At 35.7% G+C, this 27,430-nt stretch overlaps 1 protein-coding gene across 1 annotated transcript in view; it reads right to left on the bottom strand.

The window, feature by feature from the left end:
• Nucleotides 1-27,430, bottom strand: part of OSTN (osteocrin) — a 43,483-nt gene that overhangs the window by 4,630 nt on the left and 11,423 nt on the right. Inside the window, exons 2-4 of the mRNA XM_055308289.1 lie at nt 26,462-26,560; nt 23,500-23,714; nt 1,701-1,797 (exon numbers count right to left, since the gene is read on the bottom strand). Of these exons, the coding sequence (XP_055164264.1) occupies nt 1,713-1,797; nt 23,500-23,714; nt 26,462-26,560 (399 nt within the window). The 3' untranslated portion in view covers nt 1,701-1,712. The remainder of the gene's footprint in view (nt 1-1,700; nt 1,798-23,499; nt 23,715-26,461; nt 26,561-27,430) is intronic.

The raw sequence follows: 27,430 nt of genomic DNA, 5'->3' as shown, positions 1-27,430 counted from the left end.
CTAATTTCAAGGAGTTACTTGGTTTTTAATAGCAATTAGATCCTACTCAAAGATAATGTGGTGATTTTAAACAGTCCTGAAGAGTAACCATACTTGGTATATCTCTAGATATAAGGAAAGTTCAATCCGTGTTTTGAAGATGGTAGTGGCTCAAAATGCACTGTTTTATTCACAGTACTCATTAAATCCTCTCATATTGGTGGACATCAGTAACTTCATGATTTCATTGATCAAGAGCTCCATGGAGAAAAAAAAATTCTTTTTACTGAGTCATTCTGAGAATAATACAGTTGAAGTAAAAATATTGGCTTCTTATTATGGTTTAGGGCATTTGATGAAAAGAAAAAACTGGATTTAAATTGAGAGGTTCAGGGCTAGTGTGATACTTTGGGGGATCTGTATCATTGGTCTAAGGATCATCCTGAGAGAAATAAAAAGCATGAAATTCATGCTTGAAATTGGCAAAACAGTTCCAGATTGTCTTATCTGCTTGAGAGGGAGGATGCATACTCTGTAAGCTTTACTGAGAAAAAATTCGTTGCCTAGATTTTATGTTTAACATTTTATGTTTAAAATATATAATGTATGACTAAATATACTTTTGAAAATGTAAGCTCAGAATTTAAGCTTTCTGGAGTTTAAGCTCTGGAATTTAAGCTACTTACATCATTTACTAGCCATATGGCGTTGTGGGTTAATATGCCTTTTCTGCTTATTGTATATTAATAATAGTATTAGCTATTATTATTATGGAGTACTTACATGTCAGACACTACTTTAAATGCTTAATATGTTTCAATTCATTTAGTACTCTGGACAATATAATTTGATAGAGTTTATTATTGCCCTCATTTTACAGAGTGGAATTTCAGAATTTAACCAAGGTCCCACAACTAACAGATAGATGAACTGGGGTTTGATCCACAGAGCTGGTCTCTCCAGCTGACACTTCACTCCTTGTAATGTACTACTTCTCAAGATACTGAATAGTGATCGGACCTAATTTATGGAATGGGATGATCGCACCAAGTATAGAGCCCAGCACAGAGTACATTTTCAGAACTGTAATCGAAGATCACTTTGTGTAGTGTGTGCCCCATATATATCTAATTTAATTCTCATCATACCACTATGTTACTATCTAACGGTACAAGATGTAGAGAAACAAGTATGGAAACAAGATAGTGAACTAGTGACAGAGCTAGGATTGGGATTAGGTGTTCTGATTCCATGGCTAATACTCTTTCTGCTATACTATTCTCTCCCCTATGGTCCATGTTATTACAATTCTGGGGATGTAGTTATTAGCAACAAAATGGTGCGTGTCACTGAAATCTGTCTTCTTCATAATAGAGGGATTACTACACAGTTACATATTTATTACATCAATTACATCAGTGATTTATTACATCAATTAGAATTTTAACCATTGTTCACATATTAATATTCAATAATTATATAAAAATATGTGGGAATAACCGAATCTTTTTATGGTGAAGTAGATCTCGAATATTCTTTTGCTTCTTTAATGTATTTAAGTTACTTAACATCAATATACTGAGTAGAGGAATGTTGAAACAGTGAATTTATAAGCTAGGAAATCAAAAGGGCAATATACAAATCAAGATGCATCCATTAAACCACTGTGAAATGTTAGTCAGAAGCCTGCATATCCTGCTACACATTCAAATTGTACTCACGTTTGGTATCAGTTAGCCCCTGGAATTTGAGAGACGGTTTCCACCAATCCGATCCACAGGAACACCAAATCGCCTTTTTGGATGATCTATTACTTTCCTGAAACAAACCAAGGAGAACATTTTTAAGCTAAAGTCCAAGTTATCAATTATGACTTTTGTTCTTTTATATCTTGCAGATCTGGGGGCTTTCTTTAGGAGTTGGAATACACACACTGGTTACCATTCATCAGCTTCATCAGCACCCACTATGTGCCAGACACTATCTCTTATCCTCTCAACCTCTGTCAAAGTAGGTATAACTACCTCTACTTTATATCTGAGGAATCTGAAAGTTTGAGAAATTAAATTACTTATCCAAAATCAAACAGTGCAGATGAAAAGCCGGGTCTAATCAGCATATCAATCTGCTGAGTGTTTAGCTTGGGTAAGTCCCTTTCTCTTTTCAAATGTTGGTGTATTCCTCTGTTATGGAAGACAATTGCACTAGGTCAGTGTTTTCCCCAATCTCTGACTCAGAATGGTTCTTCATGGGAAAAATGATGGTGGGGGTGGTAACAGTGCTTACTTATGTCATCACTTATGTCGTCATTCAGATTTTACCCAGAGAAAGCTTTGTACAAAATGGCCTATGTCTGTTACATATTCTCTGTGTCAATTATTATTTGAAAAAAAAAGTTTATTATTAAAATGAAGTTTAAAAAATCAGACAAGAGGACTTCTAGCTTGTATGTTTAGTAAATTCTCTCTTTAGAAAGAACAAACATTTTAATTTGATTTGTAATTGCCATCCCTTAGTTCCACCAAATAAAAATCCTAATAGGGGAGGTCCCAGAACTCTCAGAACATAACTCTCACTGGCCTTGGAACTATGGGAAGTTTTCAGTCTTCTTCATGAAGACAGAGACAACTGAAACAATTATTTTTAAAGATTTTTGTTTGTTTGTTTGTTTATTCATGAGAGACACACACAGAGAAGCAGAGACATGGGAAGAGGGAGAAGCAGTCTCCTCGAAGGGAGCCTGATGCAGGACTTGATCCCAGTATCACAACCTGAGCCAAAGGCAGACACTCAACCACTTAGCCACCAGGCATCCTCAACTGAATCAATTTTCAAAGGCTTAAAGAATTAACAATATTTGTTTCAGAACATTCTGAATAGCTTCTATTCTAACTACTTGCATTAGATTGTCGATATACACTACACAATTTAAACACTAAATATGAACAAAAACTTCAATATCTATGATTTTTTTCTATTATCATTTTTTATGTAACTACCATTTAAGGCTCCTGTGGCTACCTTGGGATTGATAAATCAGACATAGCCTTTGCTTTCAAAAGTCTATGATTAAGTACTCTCAGATGAGTAATGAGAAAATATGAACACGTAGAGGAAAAAATATCTCATTTTTATTGACACAAGGTCTTTATTAACTACTAGGTCTAATCAGTGTTCCTCATATCATTATTAGGTAGATAATTGATTTTAAGGCTCTGAGAAGTATAGAGAAAACTGGAAACATGGGGTATTTTTATTACTGTGTCTTGCACATGGAACATCCATTAACACTGATTGTAATTAAAACCATAAATTGGATGGTAATTAATATTTAATGCTTTATATATGTCAGTCATATGTGCTTAGTACTACGTAGACAAAGATGATAAAAATAGGCAGTGAATCAAATTTGGAGGTTATCTCCAAATGATATTGGAGGAACAGGGCCATGTTATGTGTTTATTGTTTGTTTGTTTGGTTGGTTTTCTGTTTTGTTTTGTACCTAATGCAGCCTTCTTTTCTATTGATTCACATCCACCATCTTTTCTAGGTTGGCTTGTGGTTCTGTTAGTCAATGCAGATGGCATAGTATATATGATCTTATAAGGCTGTCTGCTAGACAGTAGTTCGATCAGTGGGGGGGAAAATCCAGGAAAAAAAATAGTGCTTATTCTTAACCTAGCCATAACACTACCTCTACTCTTTAGATTTCTGAAAAACATACCTTTTAAGTGGGGTCTATCTTTGTACTCTGGATTTTTTGATACTACATTGACTACATATTTTTCAACTTGATAGTCAAAGGGGAAACATATTCTCTATAAAATAAGCATATATTTAATGATGAAGAGTCATAGGAAATTATGCATATCAGTTGTGCTATCGGTATTCTGATACAATTAAAAGTAATTATTTTTGGAAAAAAGAAAAAACGCCTTTTATATTTTTTATTTTTATTCACATAATTTATAAACTTTTATTTTAAGCAGTTATTTTCCTTATGGTAGTAAGAATAAGGTCTCCTCAAGGACATTCACACCATAACCTACAGAACCCAAAAGTACATCACCTTACATAGCAAAAGATACTTTGCAGATAGGATTAAAAAGGACTTTGAGATGAGAAGATTATCCTGAATTATCTGAGTAGGCCCACTCTGACTGAAGAGTGGGTTGGTTGGAGAGCTGCACTCTGAGAAGGACTTAAGCCACCACCACTGGCCTTGAGGATGGAGGAAAGGATCAAGAACAAAGGAATGCTAGGGGTGCCCATGTGGCTCAGTCAGTTGGGTATCTGACTCTTGATTTCTGCTCAGGTCATAATCTCAGGGTCCTTGCTTGACTCTGCGCTCAGTGGGGAGCCTGCCTGAGGATTCTCTCTCCCTCTCCCTCCACCCTTCCCCTCTGTTCATACACACACACACACACACACACACACACACACTCTCTCTCTCTCTCTCTCTCTCTCTCTCTCAAATAAATAAATCTTAAAATAAAAGAAAAGGAATTCTGTGACTTCTAGAGGTTCTCAAAAGAAAATGAGAATATAAGTCCTACAACCAAAAGGACTGAATTCTGCCAACAACCTAAAAGAACAGGAAATGATTTCTCCTCTGGACCCTCCAGGAGTGCTACCTGCTGACCTCTTGACTTCTTCCTTAGTCAGTTGGCACATCAGGCAAAGGAGAGCACAGAGCGGCCAGCAGGGAGAATTATAGCTACACAGTGGCTAACAATCCATCACATGGCTGCACCTAATTGGAAAGGAAACTAAGGAAAGTTGTGTAGATTGGCATATGGTGACTGACAAGGTTCTATTGGATTTCGGACCTACAGAATTGTAACATAATATATTTTGTATTGTTTTGAGTCCAGAAGTTTAAGGTAATGTATTACCATAGAGATAAAACATGAATATATTTGTGTGATTGAGAGCTTATGTCACGGGCAATGTTGTGTATATATAAAAATGAGACTGATAATGACTTATTATTCCTTGAACCCTTCAGTCCCTTTACTGACTAACTCCATCAGAGCAGAGGTAAGATAAAAGTCACCTCAGGGTGGAGGAGAGTGCTCAGAAGTTCCAGACAAGTAGGAAGAGGAAGAAAAAAAAAAAAAAGAAAAAAAAGAAAAAAAAAAGAAGGAAGAGGAAGTGAGAAAGCAACCCCTTCCAGATGTTTAAAGGCCTGGTGAGAAGGGGAAGGAAATGGCAGTTGGGAGAAAGAGTAGTGCCACACATGTGATCTGACCTCCCAAAGCGCCAGTGGCATGGATGGTGGCAGGAAAAGTAACGCTTCTGCTTTTTTAAAGGAAAGTATGATGTGTTATTATATATTAGAACAGAACATGTATCGGTTAAGAGTCCTAATGCATTTTTTAAAAATAAAGATAAAATAAATGAAAGTAGCATTTTCCCCTTTCTTTCCTGCAGTTGATCTTTTTTTGCCCAAGCAAATAAAAGGCAGCTATAGTGATGGAAAGGCAAATAAATTATTTTTTTCCTTACATCTTCCCTTGTTCCATGACCTTTCCTCCCATTCTTTCCCCAAGACTTGATTAGGAACCAGGATATGAAAGACTTTGATTCTATTTGGTTCTTCTACTTAATGGTAGTGTAAGCGTTTGTAAGACTGTTGTCATTCTGAGCTTCTCTCTCTCTCTCTCTCTCTCTCTCTCTCTTTGATCAAATTTAGATAATACCTGCTCACCTATCTTTCAGACCTGTTTGTTTATTTAACACACTTATTTCTTAACTAAATTTGATTGCTTTATGCAGAACCATTGTTATTTATTCTCTGTGCTGGGCATACAGTGGTGAATGAGATATGCATTATCTGTTAAAGCTCACATTTTACTTGAGAAAAGCTAACGAGGCCTCTCTCTCTCTCTCTCAAATAAATAAATCAAATCTTAAAAAAAAAACATGGGGCACCTGGATGGTTTGGTTGGTTAAACATCTGTCTTTCAGTGTGGTACTGGCACAAAAACAGACACATAGATCAATGGAACAGAATAGAGAACCCAGAAGTAGAACCTGAACTTTATGGTCAACTAATATTCGATAAAGGAGGAAAGACGATCCACTGGAAGAAAGACAGTCTCTTCAATAAATGGTGCTGAGAAAATTGGACATCCACATGCAGAAGAATGAAACTAGACCACTCTCTTGCACCATACACAAAGATAAACTCAAAATGGATGAAAGATTTAAATGTGAGACAAGACTCCATCAAAATCCTAGAGGAGAACACAGGCAACACCCTTTTTGAACTCAGCCACAGAAACTTCTTGCAAGATACATCCACGAAGGCAAAAGAAACAAAAGCAAAAATGAACTATTGGGACTTCATCAAGATAAGAAGCTTTTGCACAGCAAAGGATACAGTCAACAAAACTACAAGAAAACCTACAGAATGGGAGAAGATATTTGCAAATGACATATCAGATAAAGGGCTAGTTTCCAAGATCTATAAAGAACTTATTCAACTCAACACCAAAGAAACAAACAATCCAATCATGAAATGGGCAAAAGACATGAAGAGAAATCTCACAGAGGAAGACATAGACATGGCCAACACGCACATGAGAAAATGCTCTGCATCACTTGCCATTAGGGAAATACAAATCAAAACCACAATGAGATACCACCTCACACCAGTGAGAATGGGGAAAATTAACAAGGCAGGAAACCACAAATGTTGGAGAGGATGCGGAGAAAAGGGAACCCTCTTACACTGTTGGTGGGAATGTGAACTGGTGCAGCCACTCTGGAAAACTGTGTGGAGGTTCCTCAAAGAGTTAAAAATAGACCTGCCCTATGACACAGCAATTGCACTGTTGGGATTTACCCCAAAGATTCAGATGCAATGAAACGCCGGGACACCTGCACCCCGATGTTTCTAGCAGCAATGTCCACAATAGCCAAACTGTGGAAGGAGCCTCGGTGTCCATCGAAAGATGAATGGATAAAGAAGATGTGGTCTATGTATACAATGGAATATTCCTCAGCCATTAGAAACGACAAATACCCACCATTTGCTTCAGTGTGGATGGAACTGGAGGGTATTATGCTGAGTGAAGTGAGTCAATCGGAGAAGGACAAACATTATATGTTCTCATTCATTTGGGGAATATAAATAATAGTGAAAGGGAATATAAGGGAAGGGAGAAGAAATGTGTGGGAAATATCAGAAAGGGAGACATAACATGAGAGACTCCTAACTCTGGGAAATGAACTAGGGGTGATGGAAGGGGAGGAGGGCGGGGGGTGGGGGTGACTGGGTGGCGGGCACTGAGGGGGGCACTTGACGGGATGAGCACTGGGTGTTATTCTGTATGTTGGTAAATTGAACACCAATACAAATAAATTTATTATTAAAAAAAAGAAAAGAAAACTCAAAAAAAATTAAAAAATAAAAATAAATAAACAGCTGTCTTTGGCCCAGGTCAGGATCCCAGGGACCTGGGATCAAGCCTCACGTTGGGCTTCCTGCTCAGTGGGGAGCTTGCTTCTCTCTCTCCCTCTGCCCTTCCTCACCTATCATGTTCTCACTCTCATGCTTTTTCTCTCTCTCAAACAAATAAATAAAGTCTTTTAAAAAAATGGGGCACCTGGGTGGCTTAGTTGGTTAAGCGTCTGCCTTCAGCCCAGGTCATGATCTCAGGGTCCTGGGATCCAGTGCTTCATTGGGCTCCCTGCTCCCTGGGGAGCCTGCTTTTCCTTCTTCCTCTGCCTCTGCCCCTCCCTCTGCCTGTGTATTTTTTCTTTCTCTCTCAAATAAATAAATAAAATCTTAAAAAAAAGAAAAAGCTAATGAAATCATTTTTACACATTTTAACTGTTCCTACTATCATTTTCTATCAGTCCTCCCCTACCCACTGGTTTTCAAACTATTTGTAGTTTACTATTTATACAAATAAAAGGTTTGTAAAAGAGATCAATATCTAAAATGTTAAGTAAAGAACTGTCTCTATAGGGGCTCCTGGGTATCTCAATCAGTTAAGCATCTGCCTTTGGGTCAGGTCATGATCTCGGGATCCTGGGATCCAGCCTTGCATCAGGGTCCTTGCTCAGCAGAGAGTCTGCTATTTTCATTCTCTCTCCCTCTGCCTCTTCCCCTGCTTGTGTTCTTGTTCTCTTTCTCTCTAAAAAAAAATAATAATAATAAAAAGAGCTGTCACTGTAAAGAAGTGCCCTTCCTTCTCCCTATATGGTGGTCTCTGAAAGAGCTTCCAGAAACACTTCAGGGTGCTTACAGCAGAGTGTGAAAACCACTGGCCAAGTGGATATGAATGCTTTTGTTCTAGCCACAGATCCATATAATTACTTTGATGTTTTTTCTAAAATTTGGAATTGGTTTCAAATGCTCATATGTATCTTTAAATCAAAGAAGAAAAATCAATTAACAAATGTATATGAAAAGCCATTCAGTATTTAACATTTTTGGTACTAAAACAAAATGAAAAGTTATTCCCATAAAGCAGTTAAACCAAAAAAAGATCATATTTCAGTAAGTTAAATTATTTCTATACAGCCTCCAACTATTTAGAAGTAAAATGACAAACTAGTATTTATCTTAACACTTTTGCTGTTATGAAATATATATCACTGTACTAAGCTCTAAACAAGTACGCTTACAGGAATAAACAATGTGTAAAACATAAAAGTTAAGAAAGTGAGATAGTCTTAAGACCAAAGGGGAAAGCTGTACTTTCTGACTATCTAGTCCCTCTTGTGACAAAATAATGGTATGACATGGCTTATATTATAGATCTGTGTTCATTTTCCATTTTAAACGATTCTGAAATAGTTTAAGGATACAAAAATATCTGCCAAACTAATATAGAGAATAGATTGACTATTTTAAATACAACTTTAAACTTTACACTAATATAGACTTCTTGTGTTAAATAGGATTTTTTTAAACATTTATATTCTTTGATCATCCACGCTCTAAAAAGCTTTTTACATTCTAAAACAACAGTTTAAAATGTGTATTTAAATATTTTATTGAGAATCACTTCACACATACGAAATAGCCTCTAGAATTATCTATTTGCAGTTTAAAGAAAAATAAAATGAACATTCTTGTTAGCACCAAATGAAGAAATAGAATATCACCTGCACTTTGGAATTAACCTGCATTCTTGCTCCCAAATTGCATCCCTTTCATGGCTCCGTTGCCAAGGTAATGTGTAGACTGCATTTTGGTCTAATTATCTCCTTGCTTTTCCTTATAATCTAGATGTATTATTCAAAACTCTCTTGTTCAGTGTAGATGGTTCTAAAATTTTATTTAAAAGAAATCATGTACGAACTCTTCTTGACTTCTTTCAGCAAGTATTTTGCTTTGAGATTTGTCCATGTTGATATATATAGCTTCAGTTCTTTATTTTCACTGCTGTAAATATTTCATTCTATTAACATACAACCACTTATTTAGAATTCTACCGTAGATGGAAATTGGAATTATTTTCTTTTTTCTTTTTTTTTTTTTTTTTTTTTTGTATCCAGGGGCTTCCCTGACAACTCGGTTTATTTTTTTTTAATAAATTAATTTTTATTGGTGTTCAATTTACCAACATACAGAATAACACCCAGTGCTCATTTTCTTTCTTGTTGTTACATATTCTTCAGATGAAAATTTTCTTTTAGATGCCTTTAGGGCACATTTAAAGATTTATCTCAAGTGTGTTTTTAGAAGTACCATTGTCAACTATGCCTATACTTAATTCTATTACCTAGTGACAGATTGTTCCAAAGTTGTACCAATTTACATATCCAAGAGTGGTGTGTGACAACTCCCAATTGTTTCAGATCTAGGCCAAACCTTGCAGTGTGGGCTTTTCATCTTCCGCTATATTCATCTGTTTTGTTTCATAAATTCCACAAATGAGTGAAATCATATGATATTTGTCTTTCTCTGACTCACTTATTTCACTTAGCATGATATCCTCTACTTCTATCCATGTTGTTGCAAGTTGCAAGATGTCAAGCATTTGCAATTTTATCTCATTGTGGTTTTAATTTGGTTCCCCTGAATAAGTTTCTCCCCTTTTCCTTTGTTTATTGGCTGCTTGGATTTCTTCTCATGGAAGTACCTGTTCAAGTCTGCTGCCTGTTTTCTATTGGTTAGTTTTTGTTTTGTTTTGTTTTGTTTTTCTTTTCTTTTCTTTTTTCTTTTTTTTTCTTTTTCTTTTTTAGAGAGGGAGAGAGATAGAGAAGTTGGGGAGGTGCAGTGGGAGAAGAGAGAGAATTTTAAGCAGATTCCACACCCTACTTGAAGCCCCAGGCAGGGTTCAATCTCACAACCCTAAAATCTTGAGCCAAAAGCAAGAGCCCGACACTTACCACCCAGGTATCCCAGTTAGTTCTTCTTTTTTTTTTTAATATTGATTTGTAGGAGGGTTACAAATACTCCAAAAGTTAGATTTTGTCAGTTATATGCAAATATACTTTCCCATTTGTGGTTAGTCTTTATTGTGTCTTTTATGAAAATCTTTAATGTTGTTTTTAAATTTGTCAATATTTTTACTTTTTGTTTATTAATGACTCCTGCTCTAATGTTATGAAGATATTCCTTTATTTCATCCTAAAATCTTTTTGTAGTTTTTCCTTTCACATTTACATTCTTAATCTTTTGAAATTTTTTATATATGGAATGAGACAAAGGTCATTTTTTATATTCATACTCAGTTATTTATAAATGTTAGGTTCATGGACAATCCTTTTGCAACTTTACCTCAAATTGTATTGAATCAAAGGTATAAATAAGTCTGGAGAGAATTGAAGTCTTTTCGATATCGAATCTTACTATCTAAGATCTTTCTTTAGGTTATCTTTCATGCCTTCTCAAGAATTTTTGTAATTTTCTCCATAAAAGACCTTTCATAGTTTATTAGATTTTCTGTTGTTGTGACACCATTTAAAAGCATGGGCTGTAAGGTTTTTTAATAGGTGTCCTTTACTTGGTTAAAACAAAGTTTCCCTCTATTTCTATTATTAGTTTATCAGTGATTTTGATAAGTAGATGTTTAATTTTACTGAGTGCTTTTTCTGCATCTGTTGAATGATCTGGCTTAGCTTCTTCAGTCTATTATCCTGTTAATTGACTTTCCAAAGCAAACCAACCTTATACTGTATTTCTGTGATGAACTCAAAGATGATGATGCTGTATTGTCTTTTTAATACATTACTGGAATTGTTTTGATATTTTTTGTAGGAATTTTATCTTCTCTCCTTAATGATACTATTCTAAATTTTTTTTTCTTGTTCTTTCTGTATATAGTTTTGATGACCAGATAATGCTTTCTCATGAAATGAATTGAAGATTGTACCTTCTTTTTTGGTTACCCTATTGGGATTTAATTACATCAAGGTATGAAAATATGTCCCATATGGTAACCAGAGCTTTAAAAATTTTAAGTCTTAGTTTGTGGACTGGAACTTCATTGAAGTTAATAGCTATTTCATGTGAATGTAAATGTTTTCCTTTTCTTTCTCCCAATTGTTTTATACAACAACAACTTTTACCAATCCTGCTTTACAATTTCGAGCTCCAAGGAAAGAAACCTAAGAATCAGAGTGTGGGGAATGTTCTCTAAAAACAACAGTCTTATGTGCTGGTATCTCTTAAATGGTCAATAAAATGCCAGGCCCTGTCAAGAAAGGCATGCCACTCCAGCAACTTTGAGTAATATGCAGAAAAGGAACATATGCAGTAATGGTAAACAGAGGATGTTCTTTTTAATAGCTCAGAAATTTATTTTTTAAGATTTTATTTATTTATTTGAGAAAAAGAGAGCATAAGCTGGGGAGAGGGGCAATGGAAGAGGGGCTTAGCAAGCTCCTCGCTGAGTAGGGGTCTGACAGGGGGTTCGATCCCAGGACTCTGGGATCATGACCTGAGTTGAAGGCGGATCCTTATCTGACTCAGCCACCGGGGGTCCCTTAAATAATTCGGTAATTTAGACTAGTAAAAGATGGAATTAAATTATTATACTATGAGGCTTAGATGAGTACAGTAGCCAGGATCCAACATGAACCTCAATAATGTCACCATAATGCAGTCTCCTTCTGCACTGAGCAGGGCTGACCTCTGTAACCAACAGTATATTGTGATTAATGTGTGACTTTCAAAGCACATTTCACGGAAATGCTGCAGCTTCTGCCGTATTGGATCACACACATTATGGAAGTCATCTGCAATTTCCTAAGGACACTCTAACAGTCCTATAGAGAGGTTTATGTGGCAATGAACTGAAGCCTCCTGTCAACTGCCAGTGAGGAACTAAGACTTCCTGCCATCAGCCATGTTGAATGGGTCATTTTGGAAATGGATAATCCAATCCTGATATAGGCCTCCAGGTGACTGCTGCCTTGGCCAACTTCTTCACTGTAACCTTTACAGGAACATTGGAGCCAGAATGCATTCAGGCAAGAGTTTTCTGGGTTTCTGATGCACAGAAATTATACGAGAACATCAATGTTTATTAATGTCTTAAGCTGCTAAGTGTTGGGTAGTTCGCCTGTATAGCAATAGATATCTAATACAGCGAAGTTCAAAATGCTCTGGGATTCCACAAGAGAAGAGATCACACCTAATTTTCAGGTCCCAGGAAGAAATTTTGGAGTATGTGGCAACAATAAAACAAATGATGGCCTCTGAATCCTGCAATCTTTGTTGTTGCAATTCAAAACTAAGGTATAGAATTAAGAAATGACTGGATGAGGGGGTGCCTGGATGGCTCAGTAGGAAGAACATGTGACTCTTGATCTCAGGGTCATGAGTTCAAGCCCCACATTGTGGGTAGAGATTACTTAAATAAATAAACTTTGGGTGCCTGGTACCTCAGTCAGTTAAACGTCTGCCTTCAGCTCAGGTCAAGAGCCCAGGGTCCAGGGTTGGAGCCCTACATCAGGCTCCCTGCTTAGCAGGGAGTTTGCTTCTCCCTCTCCTTCTGTCTGCCTTTATACCTGCTTATTCTCTCTCTCTCTCTCTCTCTCTCTCTCTCTCTCTGTCAAAGAAATAAATAAAATCTTTACAAATAAACTTAAAAAAAAGAAGAAATGACTATAAGAGGACAGCTATACGAACTCGAAAGAACTAATGTATGAGGATAGACTAAAATGAAGGACTCAGCAAAGCCCTTTAAATCATGAAAAAGGAAATCATCAAAGTCCACAGGGTCATGTTTGAAACAGACAATTGGGCTTTTGAATCTAAATTCCAGAATATTAGGATGAAGGACCATAATAAGTCTGAATGATGATGTAATTTTTAGGGACCAATGCATAATATCCTTTCCCCCCAGAATCCACATTCAGAAACAATAGATAACCAAGCTATGATCAAGGAAATCAAAGTGTCATTTTTCTTAGTGATCAGCTGAATATAAGATATGACTTGACATCTGCATTTGAAAGACCTTCTTTATATTTCCTGCTAGTATTAGCTTTATGTGACTAGTCATGGTTATCTAATAACAGGAAGAAAGGGATCTACTAAACATGCTCAACTCGTCCTCAATAAGTGGCCTATTAGATGAATGACTACTTTCTCTTCCAGAAGGGAGTGAATCAAGGGTAGGTAGGACAAAAAGCCAGTCTTTCCCTAATTAGAGTTCCTCTACATGGAAATTTGAGGCTTAATAAATGGGATGTGTTTAGGAAGATGGAAGAAAGTGCTATTTGGCTTAGCAAAAAGTTGATGTATGACTTTTGGAATTCTATTTCAAAGTAGTAATTCAAATTTAAGTGGATTCTATTAAATGTATGATGATGGTGCTGACTAAGCATAATGTCACCTTCTGAAGTATTATCCCAAGGAATGAGCATATGAACAGGCCTTCAGAAACAAACCATGAACCCTGGAATAAAAAATGAGATTCAAGTTTCTGTAAAGTAATATAGGTTTGCTTGATTTAGTAATTGCTGTAGAGTGCTAGGATAAGGTATAGGGGATCTTCATTTGCTTGGCTCATGAACCTTTGTGAGGACCTAATGAAACCTTCAGAACTTCTACCCAGCAAATAGATTTACATACAAATGTCTTCTAGAATTTTTATTTATTTATTTATTTATTTATTTATTTATTTATTTATTTATTTATTTGCGGTGGGTGATGTACATATCAAAGCCTATCCATGGAATCTTCTTTGGGGAGAAGGTTTTAAACTCATTCATATATGAGCTAGGGTAGGAAGTGAAGGGAAAGGGAGTGTCTCAGTCTGTGGTCTTGAGCTGCTGTGATGAGAGGCCGGCAATAAAGAGCAGCTATAAGGAACAGTACTCCTGGAACATTATGCTTAAGAGCATTTCCTATTATTCAGCCAGGCTTTTTGACTAGGAGAAAGGAAGCAGGGAAATAGGGTACCATACTTTGAATTATTTCCCTGTGTTTCTCACTCCGAAATTGAGCCCATTTTGAACTACTTCCTTGGGCATCACCAAATAAGAGCTGGAAAGGAATAGCAAAAATCACGAGACGTCTACATCAGTCTAGGTCTGTAGGATTGTTTCACAATTAATTAGAAAGGCAAATGAAATGTTAGGATTTTTATCTTTAAGCTTTGGGACTGTCATCAAGAAGGGCAATCATATCTGACAAGATGAAACCACTACTTCTATTCTCAAATGTCGTCTGAATTTTATGTCTGGCTTAGGATTGAAACCTATATATCATTGGTATAATTTTTCTCTGAAACTATTTATTTAATGCATACATTCTAAGTAAATCTTGCTGTTCTAGGCCTTGGAAAAGTGCCTTATTCATGCAGGACTTTAATTTCTTCATTAGAAGCAGCTGTTTACCTGGAAAGTCATTGGGTTTGTATTTAAACAATCTAACGTTATGGCTGGTAAAGTCAGGAAAATAATTTTGTATCCCTGAAAATGTGCAAATAAATGAGAATAATAATATCTTCTTAGGGAGTTAGAGGGATTAGGAAAAAAAACATATATATCAGAATGTTAAAATGGGATTTTTTTTTCTATCTTAGTTTTGGCTGTGGCCTCAAAAAAGCTGAGGAAAAACAGAAGTAGGTGGCAAATGTTTCTTCTTGCATTCCAAAGTGAGATGCTAGATTCACAAAGTTTTTGCAAAGGGGTTTCCTAAAAATTGATTTTCCCAACTTGACTCCAGTAAAAGAACTGATGTAGAGTAGGTGATTGAGGAGAATTACTGTGGAGTGAGATACTGGAGAACAGTGGTATTTTTCCTCTTCTTTCATATGTGGAGCAAGCTTCAAGAAAAAATGTAGACAGCCTGACATATACCCATGGAGGCAGGCAGGCCTCAGATAGTGTCAGGAAAATCTGAAGAGCAAGAAGCTATAAGAGTTCCACCCAGCAAGAATGAAGAGATGGTGACATAGGGAATAGCTTCAGTTTCAGTGACCAGAATCAAAGATGTGGGTTTTCTGTGGAGCAGATGCAGGGCAAGCACAATGGGTACAGGCATAGGTTCATTACAAGAGGCACCTTCCCTGAAGGCCTTGCCGCCAGGGGTGATGCTGGTAGTGGTGTCAAATGAAGAATTTGAGAAGGGAGGATGAGGCTGAGGGGCAAACTGACTTACCAGGGGAGAGACATTGCAGGAAGCAAGGATGTGTATATCAACGTTCCCAATGGGGGTTATGTGATGACCCCCACCCCCCAAAAAAACATCCTGTGATAAGGAATTAGCTTTGGCCATTTACTGAGGCCACAGAGCACTAAAGCCAGGGCATAATAGTGTCAGTCAGGTCAGAATTTTTTTTTTCTTTTTACCTCTCTGTACTGCCATCCCCAAGACCAGGGAAGTGGAAGGCAGCCCACTGTAGTAGGGGGAGGGGTGAGGATCAACTGACTAGAAGCACCCCTACCTTTCCCATTACAGTTTTACAGCTTGAATGGGGCCTAAGCAGAGGAGCAGAGAAACTTTAATCATATCTATGGTATGGGCTAAGACATAAGAACAGTTATTTTGATGACTGAAATATGGTTGTTTTCTAATAAAAGTGACCAGAGGGGTCTGTATTATTTCAATGGGACCAGTGGAGCCCTAGTACCTGCTCTTGTCTTTATCTAAAAGATAGGAAAAAAACAACTTCTACTGAATGGGTTAGAATGCATGTAGGCGAGGATTAAAATGTTTTTCTGAGTGTGTCCCACAGGGTCCTTCTCTTTGAATTAAGTGGTTATAATAACAATGTCCTGGAGCAAAGTTTATTGACCTGAATCTGTACAATGTATATAATTACGTTGGGAGTCCAGCGTCTGCTTGCCAGAATTAATCCCTGCCTTTGCTCATTTGACTTTCAGTCCAGGAGGCCGAACTCTTTGGGTCACATAAAAGTTCCTTTGCTCTCTGTCTTTGGTTTGGTTAGGTAATGTGCAACCTTGGAAAGAGACTAGAAAAACAGAGGAAGTGACATCAGAATAATTCCCCCTGCCTCCTGCCCTGCAAGATCACTTCCTCTTGATGGAAGGTCACTGCTTCTCTTGACCCATCTGGCTGTTCAGGACTGTCGCTCCGACTTTGGGAAACCTCTCCCTTCCTCCTCTCTTTGGACCAGTGTCTCAGGCTGTTGTGCCATCCACAACAATTCCCCTCTGCTCTGTCTTTTATAAAAAGTCCTGTTGTGAACAAATCCTTCTCAAATTTTCCTATGTCACACGTGCTGCTTGTTTCCTGCAGAAACTCTGACTGACACAATAATATCACTTGCTTGGCTGACCCCAAAATATTAATGAGGGATTTCAAACAATAACAGAAAATACTGATAGCAAGTAAATATAGATATAGAGTACTAGGACTGTTTTTATTTCCCCAAGGTTGTCTCAGCATTGTGGGAGGGAGTGAAGGAACACAGTTTTTAGAGAAATTCCAGGCCAATTATTAGCATCTTCTAATATTAGAGGGTCATTTATGCAGTAGATACTACTTGGCCAGGGATATAATCATAGCTGCTTTATTTGCATAAATGAGAAAACCATTCATTAACTTCAGGCTTTAAACAGATGAGCTGAATGAGGAAAATACTTTGGACTTCAAAGCATGGTTAACTTCGCTCTGTGAATTAAAGTAATTTGCACATCCATTTGAAAGTACAGCCTGTGTCAAACTGAGGTAGGAAAAAAGTTAAGCATCTTACAAAATAGGAACCAATAGGTGGTTTTTTGCTTCATTTTAATATGATCTGGCATAGACTTTGCTCTGTTTATCCTTTCATGATTTTTAAAAAATTTTTCCCCAACTATTCATTCATCTTTCCATTTCCATCTCTTATGAAGCTTTTCAAAAGCAGAGTGTAAAATCTTCCTTTTCTGAATATTTTAAAATGATTGGAAATAAAATAATGAGTGTCATATACTTGAAAGTCAGAGTTTTAAAATATGAAGTCTTGTACCAATATAGTTCAGGAATCCATAAATGTGATGGAAAAATGTTACATCTTCAGTTTCATTGCCCTCTAATGGAAATATGAATGCAGGGAACAAATCACAATAACATGAGGAGTGTCTAGACCTTTGTTACAAATAGAAATCACAGCTACATTCAGATCACATTTCAGTCACTGTAGATACTCCGAAATTGCTTTTATGTTCAGTGCTACTTGAATTGATTGTTACTTTTTAGACTTGTCTCTTAGAACTTGTTATTTTATGTATTAATAAACATATATGCTGTTATTTACTGATTAATTTAAAATTTTTGGAATATTCTATATAGAGAATAATTCTATTGGTAAGATTTGAACTTTACGAGTATTGGTAAGATTTGAACTTTATGAATATTATCCACTTAAAAATAATAATATAAGAAGGAAGTTTCACCAAACTACCCAAAGTGGCCCATGACCCAAAAAAGTTTATGAATCCCTGGATTAAGTGATGGATACAATCTTGGGGCTATTGTATGAAAATTGATCTCAGACCCATGCCCCTCTCTGGGTGAATATGAGAAGATAGAGAATGCATGCCTGGGAAGGATAAAACCTGATGGCATAGTCACAAAAACCACAGGTTATAAGCAACAAAGAAAGTGTGTATGCATGCATGTTAAAGTAAACGATATTTCCTAATTTTGTGAAAATTTTAAAAATATATAGAGAAGAGTTTAAAGCTACCTGGATTAATGGACCAAAGCTATTGTCTCAAATATGATAAAAGAGCAGCAAATAACCTTATGTGTGACTCTCCCAAGCAAAATTACTATAGTTCTTATGAATTTTCTTTTAATAAAAAAGTTGCAGGATTCTAAACTGTCTTTTTCTACTAAATATGGGAAAAATGCAAATTTTTGTCCTGTCACTGTTTTATATACATTTCAATGATACAAAGATACTTTTTTATCAGATGATTTAAAATTTTAATCTTTAATCTTGAGTTATCATTACACTTTGAAAAAATCTAATTATTTTTCTATTAAAACTTAAGAAGGTATAGAGAAATATTTTATACAAGAACTACTACTTATTTTAAGTTTCTCGCCTTCCTGATATGCAAACCAAATATAATATTTAATTGAAGACCAAGAACAGGAATCCCTATTAAAAATATAAAACCCGAACACTCCCCACACAAGATGTGCTTTGAATTTACTTTGAAAGAGTAAAACATCTTTGAATTTACTTTGAAAGAGTAAAACATCAACTACTGAAAATAAAAATATAAAATGCATAAATAACTTACATCTACATGAGAAAATTATTAATGTATATAGGTAATTCTAAATAAATTCAAAATAAAATAATCTGACATCGGAGCTCACCTTTGTTGTTATGCCAGAGACTACAGAAAAGCCTTGTCTTTGTATTTTAATTCCAGATGTGAAACAAGATAAAAAGTCTACATTAAGGGAAATCCTCAATTTTTTAAACTCGTCGGGAAACTACTGTGCAAATATATTAGTTTCACTTAACTCATTTCCAACTTCTGGAAGTAGTCAGAAGTGAAGGGTAAGGTAGAAAAGAAGGAAATAGAAAACTAATTTTTGACCTCCTAAGATCATCAGTTACTCTACTAAGATGCTTTCTTGATTTATATACATTGGATGGGACCTTCACTGTCTAGCTTCAGAGATACTAAATGAGTTTATATATGGGGTTTGCCTGGTTTTTGAACATAGTTTTTGAACATGATGTCCCTGTGTGGCCCCAAATCTCCTTCCCAATTTCGTTTCCTATCTTGCTTCTTGTCCATATCTGATATTGAGTCAACACCATGCTATTAAGCCCTTGCAAGAACATGCCCTGAATGTTCAAGCCTATAAACCATCTCTTACATGAGTTCCTTTCCACAGAATAATTATTCTTAATCCACTTAATGATCAAAAGCAATACTAGTTATTTCAGTCAAAATTTGTTATTACTGCTGAATATGAAAAGTTATCTTTTATTTTACCTTTTCTGGAAAATATTGAAAAAAATAACCCCATCTCCTCAAGTAGTGATTCCTTCTGTTCTATTTGTTCCCACTAAACTCTTATTAGATTAATTTATGCGTTGTAATTTCTCATTCTGTTCTCCATCTCTTGGTGTATTCTAAAGTAATTTCCTTAGCCTTCTCATATGATGAATTCATTTACTGTTTGACCAGATCTAATCTACTCTTTCTTTCAGTGTGTAGCTTTTTTCCCTTTAATTTATCATGGGACATTTCAGGCACCTGTCAAATGGAATAGTATAATAAGCTCCCAAATATCCCTCATTCTAAGTCAGCAATCACCAGTTAGGCAAACCTGTTTCATCCATTCTGTTCTCACTCCTCTATGACTTTGGAGTAAATCCAAGATAAACACATTCAATGAAATATTTAAATGAGAACCTCTCTTAATGTAACCACAGTACCATTTTGATATTTAAAAGTACACAATAATTACTTAAAATCATCAAGTAGCTTTTGCTCATATTTACAATTGTCTCCTACATAAGTTATTTTTTTAAATAAATCACTTGTTTGAATTAGGACCCCCTAACATTGTGACTGGTTAATAAATGTCTTATTCTGCTTTAATCTTTAGGATCCCCTTTCCCTTCCATCTCTTTCTTTTTCTTCAAAACCTTGTAATTCTTTTATTGAAGAAACTGGATTATTCGTCTTGCAGTTCCCTATAGTCTAACTTTCTGTTCACATCCCTGTAGAGTCTCTGAAGTAATTTCTCTGCCTTTCATATTTCCTGAAAATCCACCTACTAGGTGGATTTAGGGCAAGACTATCTTGTCTTTTTAATGGATTTTTGCCAATTTAACATACACAAGAATAGTATATCAGAAAAACTTTAATTAATATGCTTTTCTTCTTACGACAATAGTTACCATCTTTTCATTTGATTGTTCATGATTTGCATTTCTTTTCTTGTGAACTATTTTTACCCCATTCTTCCATAGACCTGTCTGTTTTCTTCTCCACGTTTAAAAGTTCTTTCTGTATATTAAAGTTATTAACACTTTGTCTTTGGTATAAGTTACAAGTCTTTCTCTAATTTACTATTTTTCTTTTTACTTTGCTTTATAGTATCTGTAGCCATGGAAACTTTTAAAAATATGTAATCAGTCAAGCGTATCTAGTTTTTCCTTATTTTTTTCTGGATTTTTCTGGATTTTTGCATCAGAATTTTGAAGACTTTACCTACTGTCTCTCTGAACAGAACCTGTCAATATTTTCTTCATATCAAAGGATTCATCTGCTTTCTCACTTAAATCTGATTAATTTACAATTTATCACAATGTATAGTTTGAGAAAGGATCAATATTATCTTTTGTTTTCCATATTTCCAAGTCACTTATTCAGAGTCTATCCTTTTACTCACTAATATCTGAGGCTGCTTTTAAATCAAGTTATATGTCTATTACTTGAATTTCTGTTTTGTTTATTTAATTAATTATTATTATTTTTTTTTAGTTTTGGTCTATCCATGGGCTATTATACTACTGTATGGAAAGGAAAATATGATATTTTAAAATATTTTGTAGGGCCCTTCGTTTTCATCTATGCCAGTTATTAATTTTTTCAAGTTAATTTTGTAATCAATTTCTTTAGATACAAAAATATATGATAGTATTTTTTTATTGAAATTGTGTTGTTTGTAATTTAACCTAAGAGCTACCATCTTTTTACTTTTGAGTCTTTTTTTGCAGGAACACAGTGTGAGACTCCATTTGTGCAAATCTACTTTTTATATTTTAGTATTATTCTTATTGGTTCCTTATACATACTTGTAAATGGATATTCTTTTTGTTTTTATTTAAATTTCAATTAGTTAACATACAGTGTAATATTAGTTTCAGGTGTACAATATAGTGATTCAACACCCAGTGCTCATCATATGTGCCCTCCTTAATCCCCATCACCTATTTAACCCATTCCCCCAACCGTCTCCCCTCTAGGGACCTTCAGTTTGTTCTCTAGGGTTAAGAGTCTGTTTCTTGGTTTGCCTCCCTCACTTTACTGTGATTCCATAGTGAAGTGTTACACTCACGCCAATTCCTGTGATGATATTTCTCCAATCATTTCTGTCCTCCAAAGAAGCTCATCTAGCAGTTTTTTCAAGAAGTGCTCAGGGGAATAATATTCCCTAATTTTTTAAATGTTTATAATAGTTTATTTGTAGCCTTTATATGTGAAAATCTGTCAAATGGGTATCAAATGCTTGCCAATCTCTTTCTTGCAAGCTGGGGTGTGTGAGATAGATTATATCTCCTGATATGGTCCCCCCTTATGATACTTCCTGAAGAAATTTTTAGGATGAAACTTCAATATAGATTTTATGCATTTATGATATTGATGATATATGTATCTGATATATATGCTATGTATTTATGCTATTATAAATCTATATTTAAATACTTTATATGTTGATTTTTGAATTATTTAATAGACTATGTTGCAAACTGAGGAATCAAGAAATATCATTTATTAGAAGGCATATTTTCTCCACTAAAATTTCACTGATTCCTTGAATTTCCATGGCCTTCTATAAATTGTTCTATAAACATAACTCTTTTTGCTTTGTACTGTAATTCATTATAAATATTTTCATATTTCTTATTAGTATGTGATTTCTTTGAGGGAAAGAGACTATACTTTCCTCCTGTTTTCCACCAGAACTCAGCACAATGCCTATAACAATAAGTGGAACTAATTTGTATTTGTTTAATTAAAATAGGGTCTGAATTTCAAAGTATGAGTGAGGGACTATTTTTCAAGTACAAGTAGGATAAATTACACTCCCCAAGTGGTAATTTTATTTCCTCATGTAGCTTTGAGACTCTCAGAAGTGTAGCAAATTGTATCCTGTATGCTGAATCATGGAGCAAAGTCATGGCACTATGAACAAAGATGACAAGTCCTCAAACTCCAAGTAAGCAGGTGATACTGGAGCAAAGGACGTGGAAATGAGTGTATGAAAAAATGAGGTGCCAGATGTTGAAATTCTTTGTAGGGTGTGCTGAGGAGTTTTCTTTTGTCTTGTAAGCAATGGGAACATTCACCAAAAGATTTTTGGGTTAAATGATCTCCCCTGGCAGTAGAGCAGAGGATACATTGGTGATAAAAGATAATGATGGTAGTAGAAGTGGAGATGAAGGAGGATTGGAGGAAAAAATAAATATGAAAAAGATAATTTAGATCCAAATTAGGAAAGCCTTAATAGGAAAAGATATTCTGGAGATATTTAAGACACCAAACAAATGAATTTGAAGAATTTCATGAAAAATAAAATGTTTAAAGTAAGCAAAAGGTATCCTAGTAAATTCCTCAGATTCCTGACCTTGGTAATTGGGTGTTTTTTTTTTTTTTCGTGCAATTTCTAATATGAAATGTATGAGATCAGGAACAAAGACTGAGAAAGTAGAAAATGAAAAGTTTGAAACTGATTTGAAATTACTATAGTTACTCAACGATTAAAGAGAGATTTAATGACTCTAATTCTCTTATAATAACAGCATACCAAGTACTCATTGAGTTTTATAGAGGTTAAGTAATTATTCCCATTTTACAGATAAATAAGCTGAGGATCACAGAGAATAAGATTCTTGTAAAGTCATATAGCTAGAAATTATCAGAAATTCGATTTAAACATACATGTCTGACTCCAAGTCCTGAGAGATCTCCACCACCTCTTGGTATATAGGAGTAGGTTCATTCACTCATTCCGGAAAGCTTTGTCTCATGGGTGAAAATAGAAATGGAATTCTGGGTAGCTCTATTAAATTGAAGACTCAAGTAGCGAGAACATTTATCCCATAGCACACACACACACCCTCACCTCCCAATGCTGTAATAGTCTGATAATAACTATTTTACATTTGCATGCAATGGAAGTTTCCTCAGGAAAGTATAGCAATATTAATGCACACTGTAGCAGTCATTTTAGATACTAAATCATTCTGTTCAAAATCATACTATTAAACTCACAAGTTAGCTAAAACACTGTCAAATATGCTTATCTACAAGGTTTTCATTATACTTTTTATGTGAAATTCTGTTTCTGAAATTAGAGTGGAAGAATTAAAAAATAAAAATGTTCCTTACCTCTGTTTACCTTTATGATCAACGGAGCCAGCTGAGAGTCTGTCCAGGGGAGACCCAAAACCAGAGAAGCTCCTTTTCTTCTTTGTTTCAATTACATCATTCTCCAGAGACACAAGTTCATTAAGAAGCAAGAGTTTTGCTGCCAGATTAGTAGCTGACTTCTCTTCCCTGACTGTGGGTGGCGACTGCACATCTATGACTCCAGAATCAAAAGCCTACAGGGCGGGAAAGGTGATTCCATTTGTTCAGAAAAAGAAACCTCAGATATGTATAATCATCTCATTTGGCTTTTGTTACCTTTAGCTGACCTGCCTGCCTGTCATGAAAACTTGATTTCTTGTGGATTTATGGTCTTGAGAGAAAGCCTTTTGGGGACAAAAATGCATAGAGGTGAGGTATATCCAAAAGAATTAAAATAACACACACACACACACACACACACACACACACACACACTGGAATAAAGGAAAAAAAACTACAGGCTTGCCTCTAAAATTTAGTATATTAACTGATTATTCTTTTCACCTCTTTTTCAATAAACAACTGCATCCTTCCTTATCATTTCCATAGCACTCTATCTATACTACTTTCATCATTGTGCTCATTACATTTTCCCTTGTATTACATTGGTTACCATATATTTGCACTGATTCCGATTGTAAATAACCTGAGGGCAATAACTGTGTCTAATTAGTCTTTTATTTGTTTATTCTATTCAATGCTTAGGCCAGTAGTTTGCTTATGGTTAGTACTCAGCAAATTTCTGAATATTTGTTGAAGAAATTTTGAAAATGCAAACCTCACACTGCTTTCTTTTCACCATTCATTCACAATTTACTAATTCAAGCCATTAAGCACTCACTATGGACCAGGTTCCGCATTAGACTTGGCAGATGTGAAAATGAACAGAATCCAGTCTCTGCCCTCATGAAGCTTACTATATCTTTCCATGTGATGTGTTACCACATGCTTTTTTTTTTAAATTTTAAAGATTTTATTTATTTATTCATTCTTGAGAGACACAGGGAGAGAGAGAGAGAGGCAGAGACACAGGCAGAGGGAGAAGCAGGCCCCACACAGGGAGCCCTACGTGGGACTCGATCTCGGGACTCCAGGATCACGCCCTGGGCCGAAGGCAGGCACCAAACCGCTGAGTCACCTGGGCTGCCCAATGTTACTACATGCTAATGAGAGTCTACTGTGAGTCAGAACTATCCCGGTAATTTCACCCTCCCATGCAAAATTTCTTGTTTGTTACATATTTTGCCAGTTTGCACTTCAAATCAGAAGTGTAGACGTCATTTATGAAGCCTGTCTTTTCCTTTCCTAAGCTTGATCACAGCATTTAAAAATGTTCCTATTGGGGCACCTGGATGGCTCAGTGGTGAGTGTCTGCCTTCGGCTCAGGCAGTGATCCCAGGGTTCTGGGATCCAGTTCCCCACGCAGGAGCCTGCTTCTCCCTCTGCCTATGTCTCTGCCTCTCTCTATGTGTCTCTCATGAATAAATAAATAAAATCTTTTTTAAAAAAATGTTTCTATTAATTATCTCTAGTCATTGTGCAGTTGGGGGGATATACTTTTCTAAGAAAATGAGAAAATTCCCCTGTGGGAAGAAACTAGTCCCAGGGGCCTCCTCCCTGTGTCCTCCACTAGTCACGTTCCTCCTTATGCCAGACTATTGGTCTTGGCAAGACTTTTTCTTCCCTTCCTGTCCTTCTTCGATTATTTCTTCCATTCTCTATGTTCTTCATTTCCCCTCAAAAAATGAAAGAGTGACATTTTTCTTTTCATCATTAGCCCCAGAAACTCTTGAAATACATATAGTCTGACACTTAAACTCAAAGCTATCAATCCTCCTCTTTCTTGAGCCAACCAAATTTGTGCAGTCTGGTGAATACTTCCTGGAAAACCCCTCTTGCTCTTGCTCTTTCTGATTCCCATCAACGGCGACTCCTTACTGCTTAGTGTATACTCTTAATAACTTTATGGCCTGCTTCTCTATCTCCTATCTCCCCTTTTTCTCTTCTATCCTTAACACTGCCATGAAGCTGATTATTTCACGCATACTGTCATCATATAGAAAGAATACAAGAAATCTCTCATGGCTCTTGTTATTTACAGAGCAGACTCCATAATGTCCACAAACTCATAATGTCTATCTCTTCCCTACATGAACTTGATGACATAGAAACTGGGAAGGGAAGGATGCTATATAATCATGAGAAAGAAACTCTAAAGAGTAGTAGACAAACTTTCAAAGGGCAAATATAGGAGATCTTCTATTATTTCTCAGAGCATCCTCCAAAAAATATGTTTTCATTCTTCATTCTTCCAATCACTGCACATACAAAATAGAGTTTGGTTCCTTTTCAAGATATTCATAATCCTCAGGGGAAAAAAAATCATGGAAATCATGTAAAACTTTCCTTCAGTAAAATGCATTTCAAATTCTCACTTGTTTAGTTACGGAGTACAGAGAACACTTTCTAATAAGATCAGATAAGCCATAGTAACGTTTCTCTGCATGGAGATGTCCTCACATTTCTTTCCCTGTGTACTTTAGTCATGGCAGCAAGAAAACATTTGTATAGTAGTACAGAGTTTGGCCAAAGCGAGTTAAATTTTGACAGTTAACAACTTCAATTTTCCCACAAAAGCACTTCACCTTGATGTAATTGATTTCATTAAAAATATGGCTGAAATGATAATGGAATTTCTCTTAATGCTTTTTGTTCAGGGAATACAAATCTTTATTATTTCCAGTTTATTTTTTGACAGTCAGATAACCGGCCTTCTCCGAATCTATAGTGAAGTCAAGACAATACAAAAACAAAAAGCTATCTCCTTGATTTTGTGCTACGAAGGCATCTATTTTCCAGCAGCACCTGCTTCTGACACTAGTAGAAATGGCTTCTGTTCATAAAAAATATATGATCCCTTAAGCTAGTTTCCATTAATTACCTCTGTTGCTACATCCACTGAGTGTACTTTTCCTGAACTCCACAGCATCAACGTCATGGCCAGAATAAAATGTGCATTTGCCAATCTCCAGTCCAGCATCTGAGGGTCACATACATCAAAGTCAACATTTATTAGTTTGGCATATAAAGATAGAGAACAAAAGCTCCTGTAAAGCTTGTTAGATACAGGTGATAAGCCAAATCATTCAGCTTCTATGTGCTGGAGTGCATCTCTGCAAAACTTAAATAATACTTAATAGAAACTGTCAGTTTTCCTGGCATGAACTCTATCAAAGCTTCATTTCCGTGGAAACCTAGACTAGGGTTGTATAGATAATCATAATTTGAACTAACCAAAGTCTGAGAAATCTAATTTGTATAATTTTATTCTTTGACTATCTAATCCAAGGATTATAACCTCATATATCTAGGGGAAATGTGTGAAATTGGCCAGGTTTTAGAAAATAAGGCCTAGCAAGGTCTGCATGAACCTGAGAGAATGTGCTCTGTCTAAAAGCTATCAAATTCACAAATTCAAAAGCACCACATATCCGATAGGCCAATATATATATGTCCTTGTGTTATGAGAGATTTCTTAAGATTCAAAAGGTGCAAAATGGGATATACCTTCAACATACTGTATAAAAGAAAGATTAGCATTTGAAATGCTTAAAACTGATAAATAAAATTAAAAATAACAATTAATGAACAATTATATTAAAAATTGGCCAAAGTTATGAATGGGCATTTCATAAAAGGAAATAACCTAATGGAAAATAAACATCCAAAAATACATCATCCCCAAATACCTGCAACTTATTTAATACAAAAAAGAGAGACATATATCAGGTTGGCAAAAATTTAAAGTGAACATTGCAAATGTTAGAATGGTGCTTGGACACTGAAAAACACAAGTGATGCTGGTGGATTTGGAAATCAATCCAATTGATTGGATTGGATTGAAGAAAAT

Source organism: Nyctereutes procyonoides, unplaced genomic scaffold, assembly GCF_905146905.1.
Source record: "Nyctereutes procyonoides isolate TBG_1078 unplaced genomic scaffold, NYPRO_anot_genome, whole genome shotgun sequence".
NCBI classification, from domain to species: Eukaryota; Metazoa; Chordata; class Mammalia; order Carnivora; family Canidae; genus Nyctereutes; species Nyctereutes procyonoides.
This window is presented reverse-complemented; position numbering and strand designations above follow the sequence as displayed.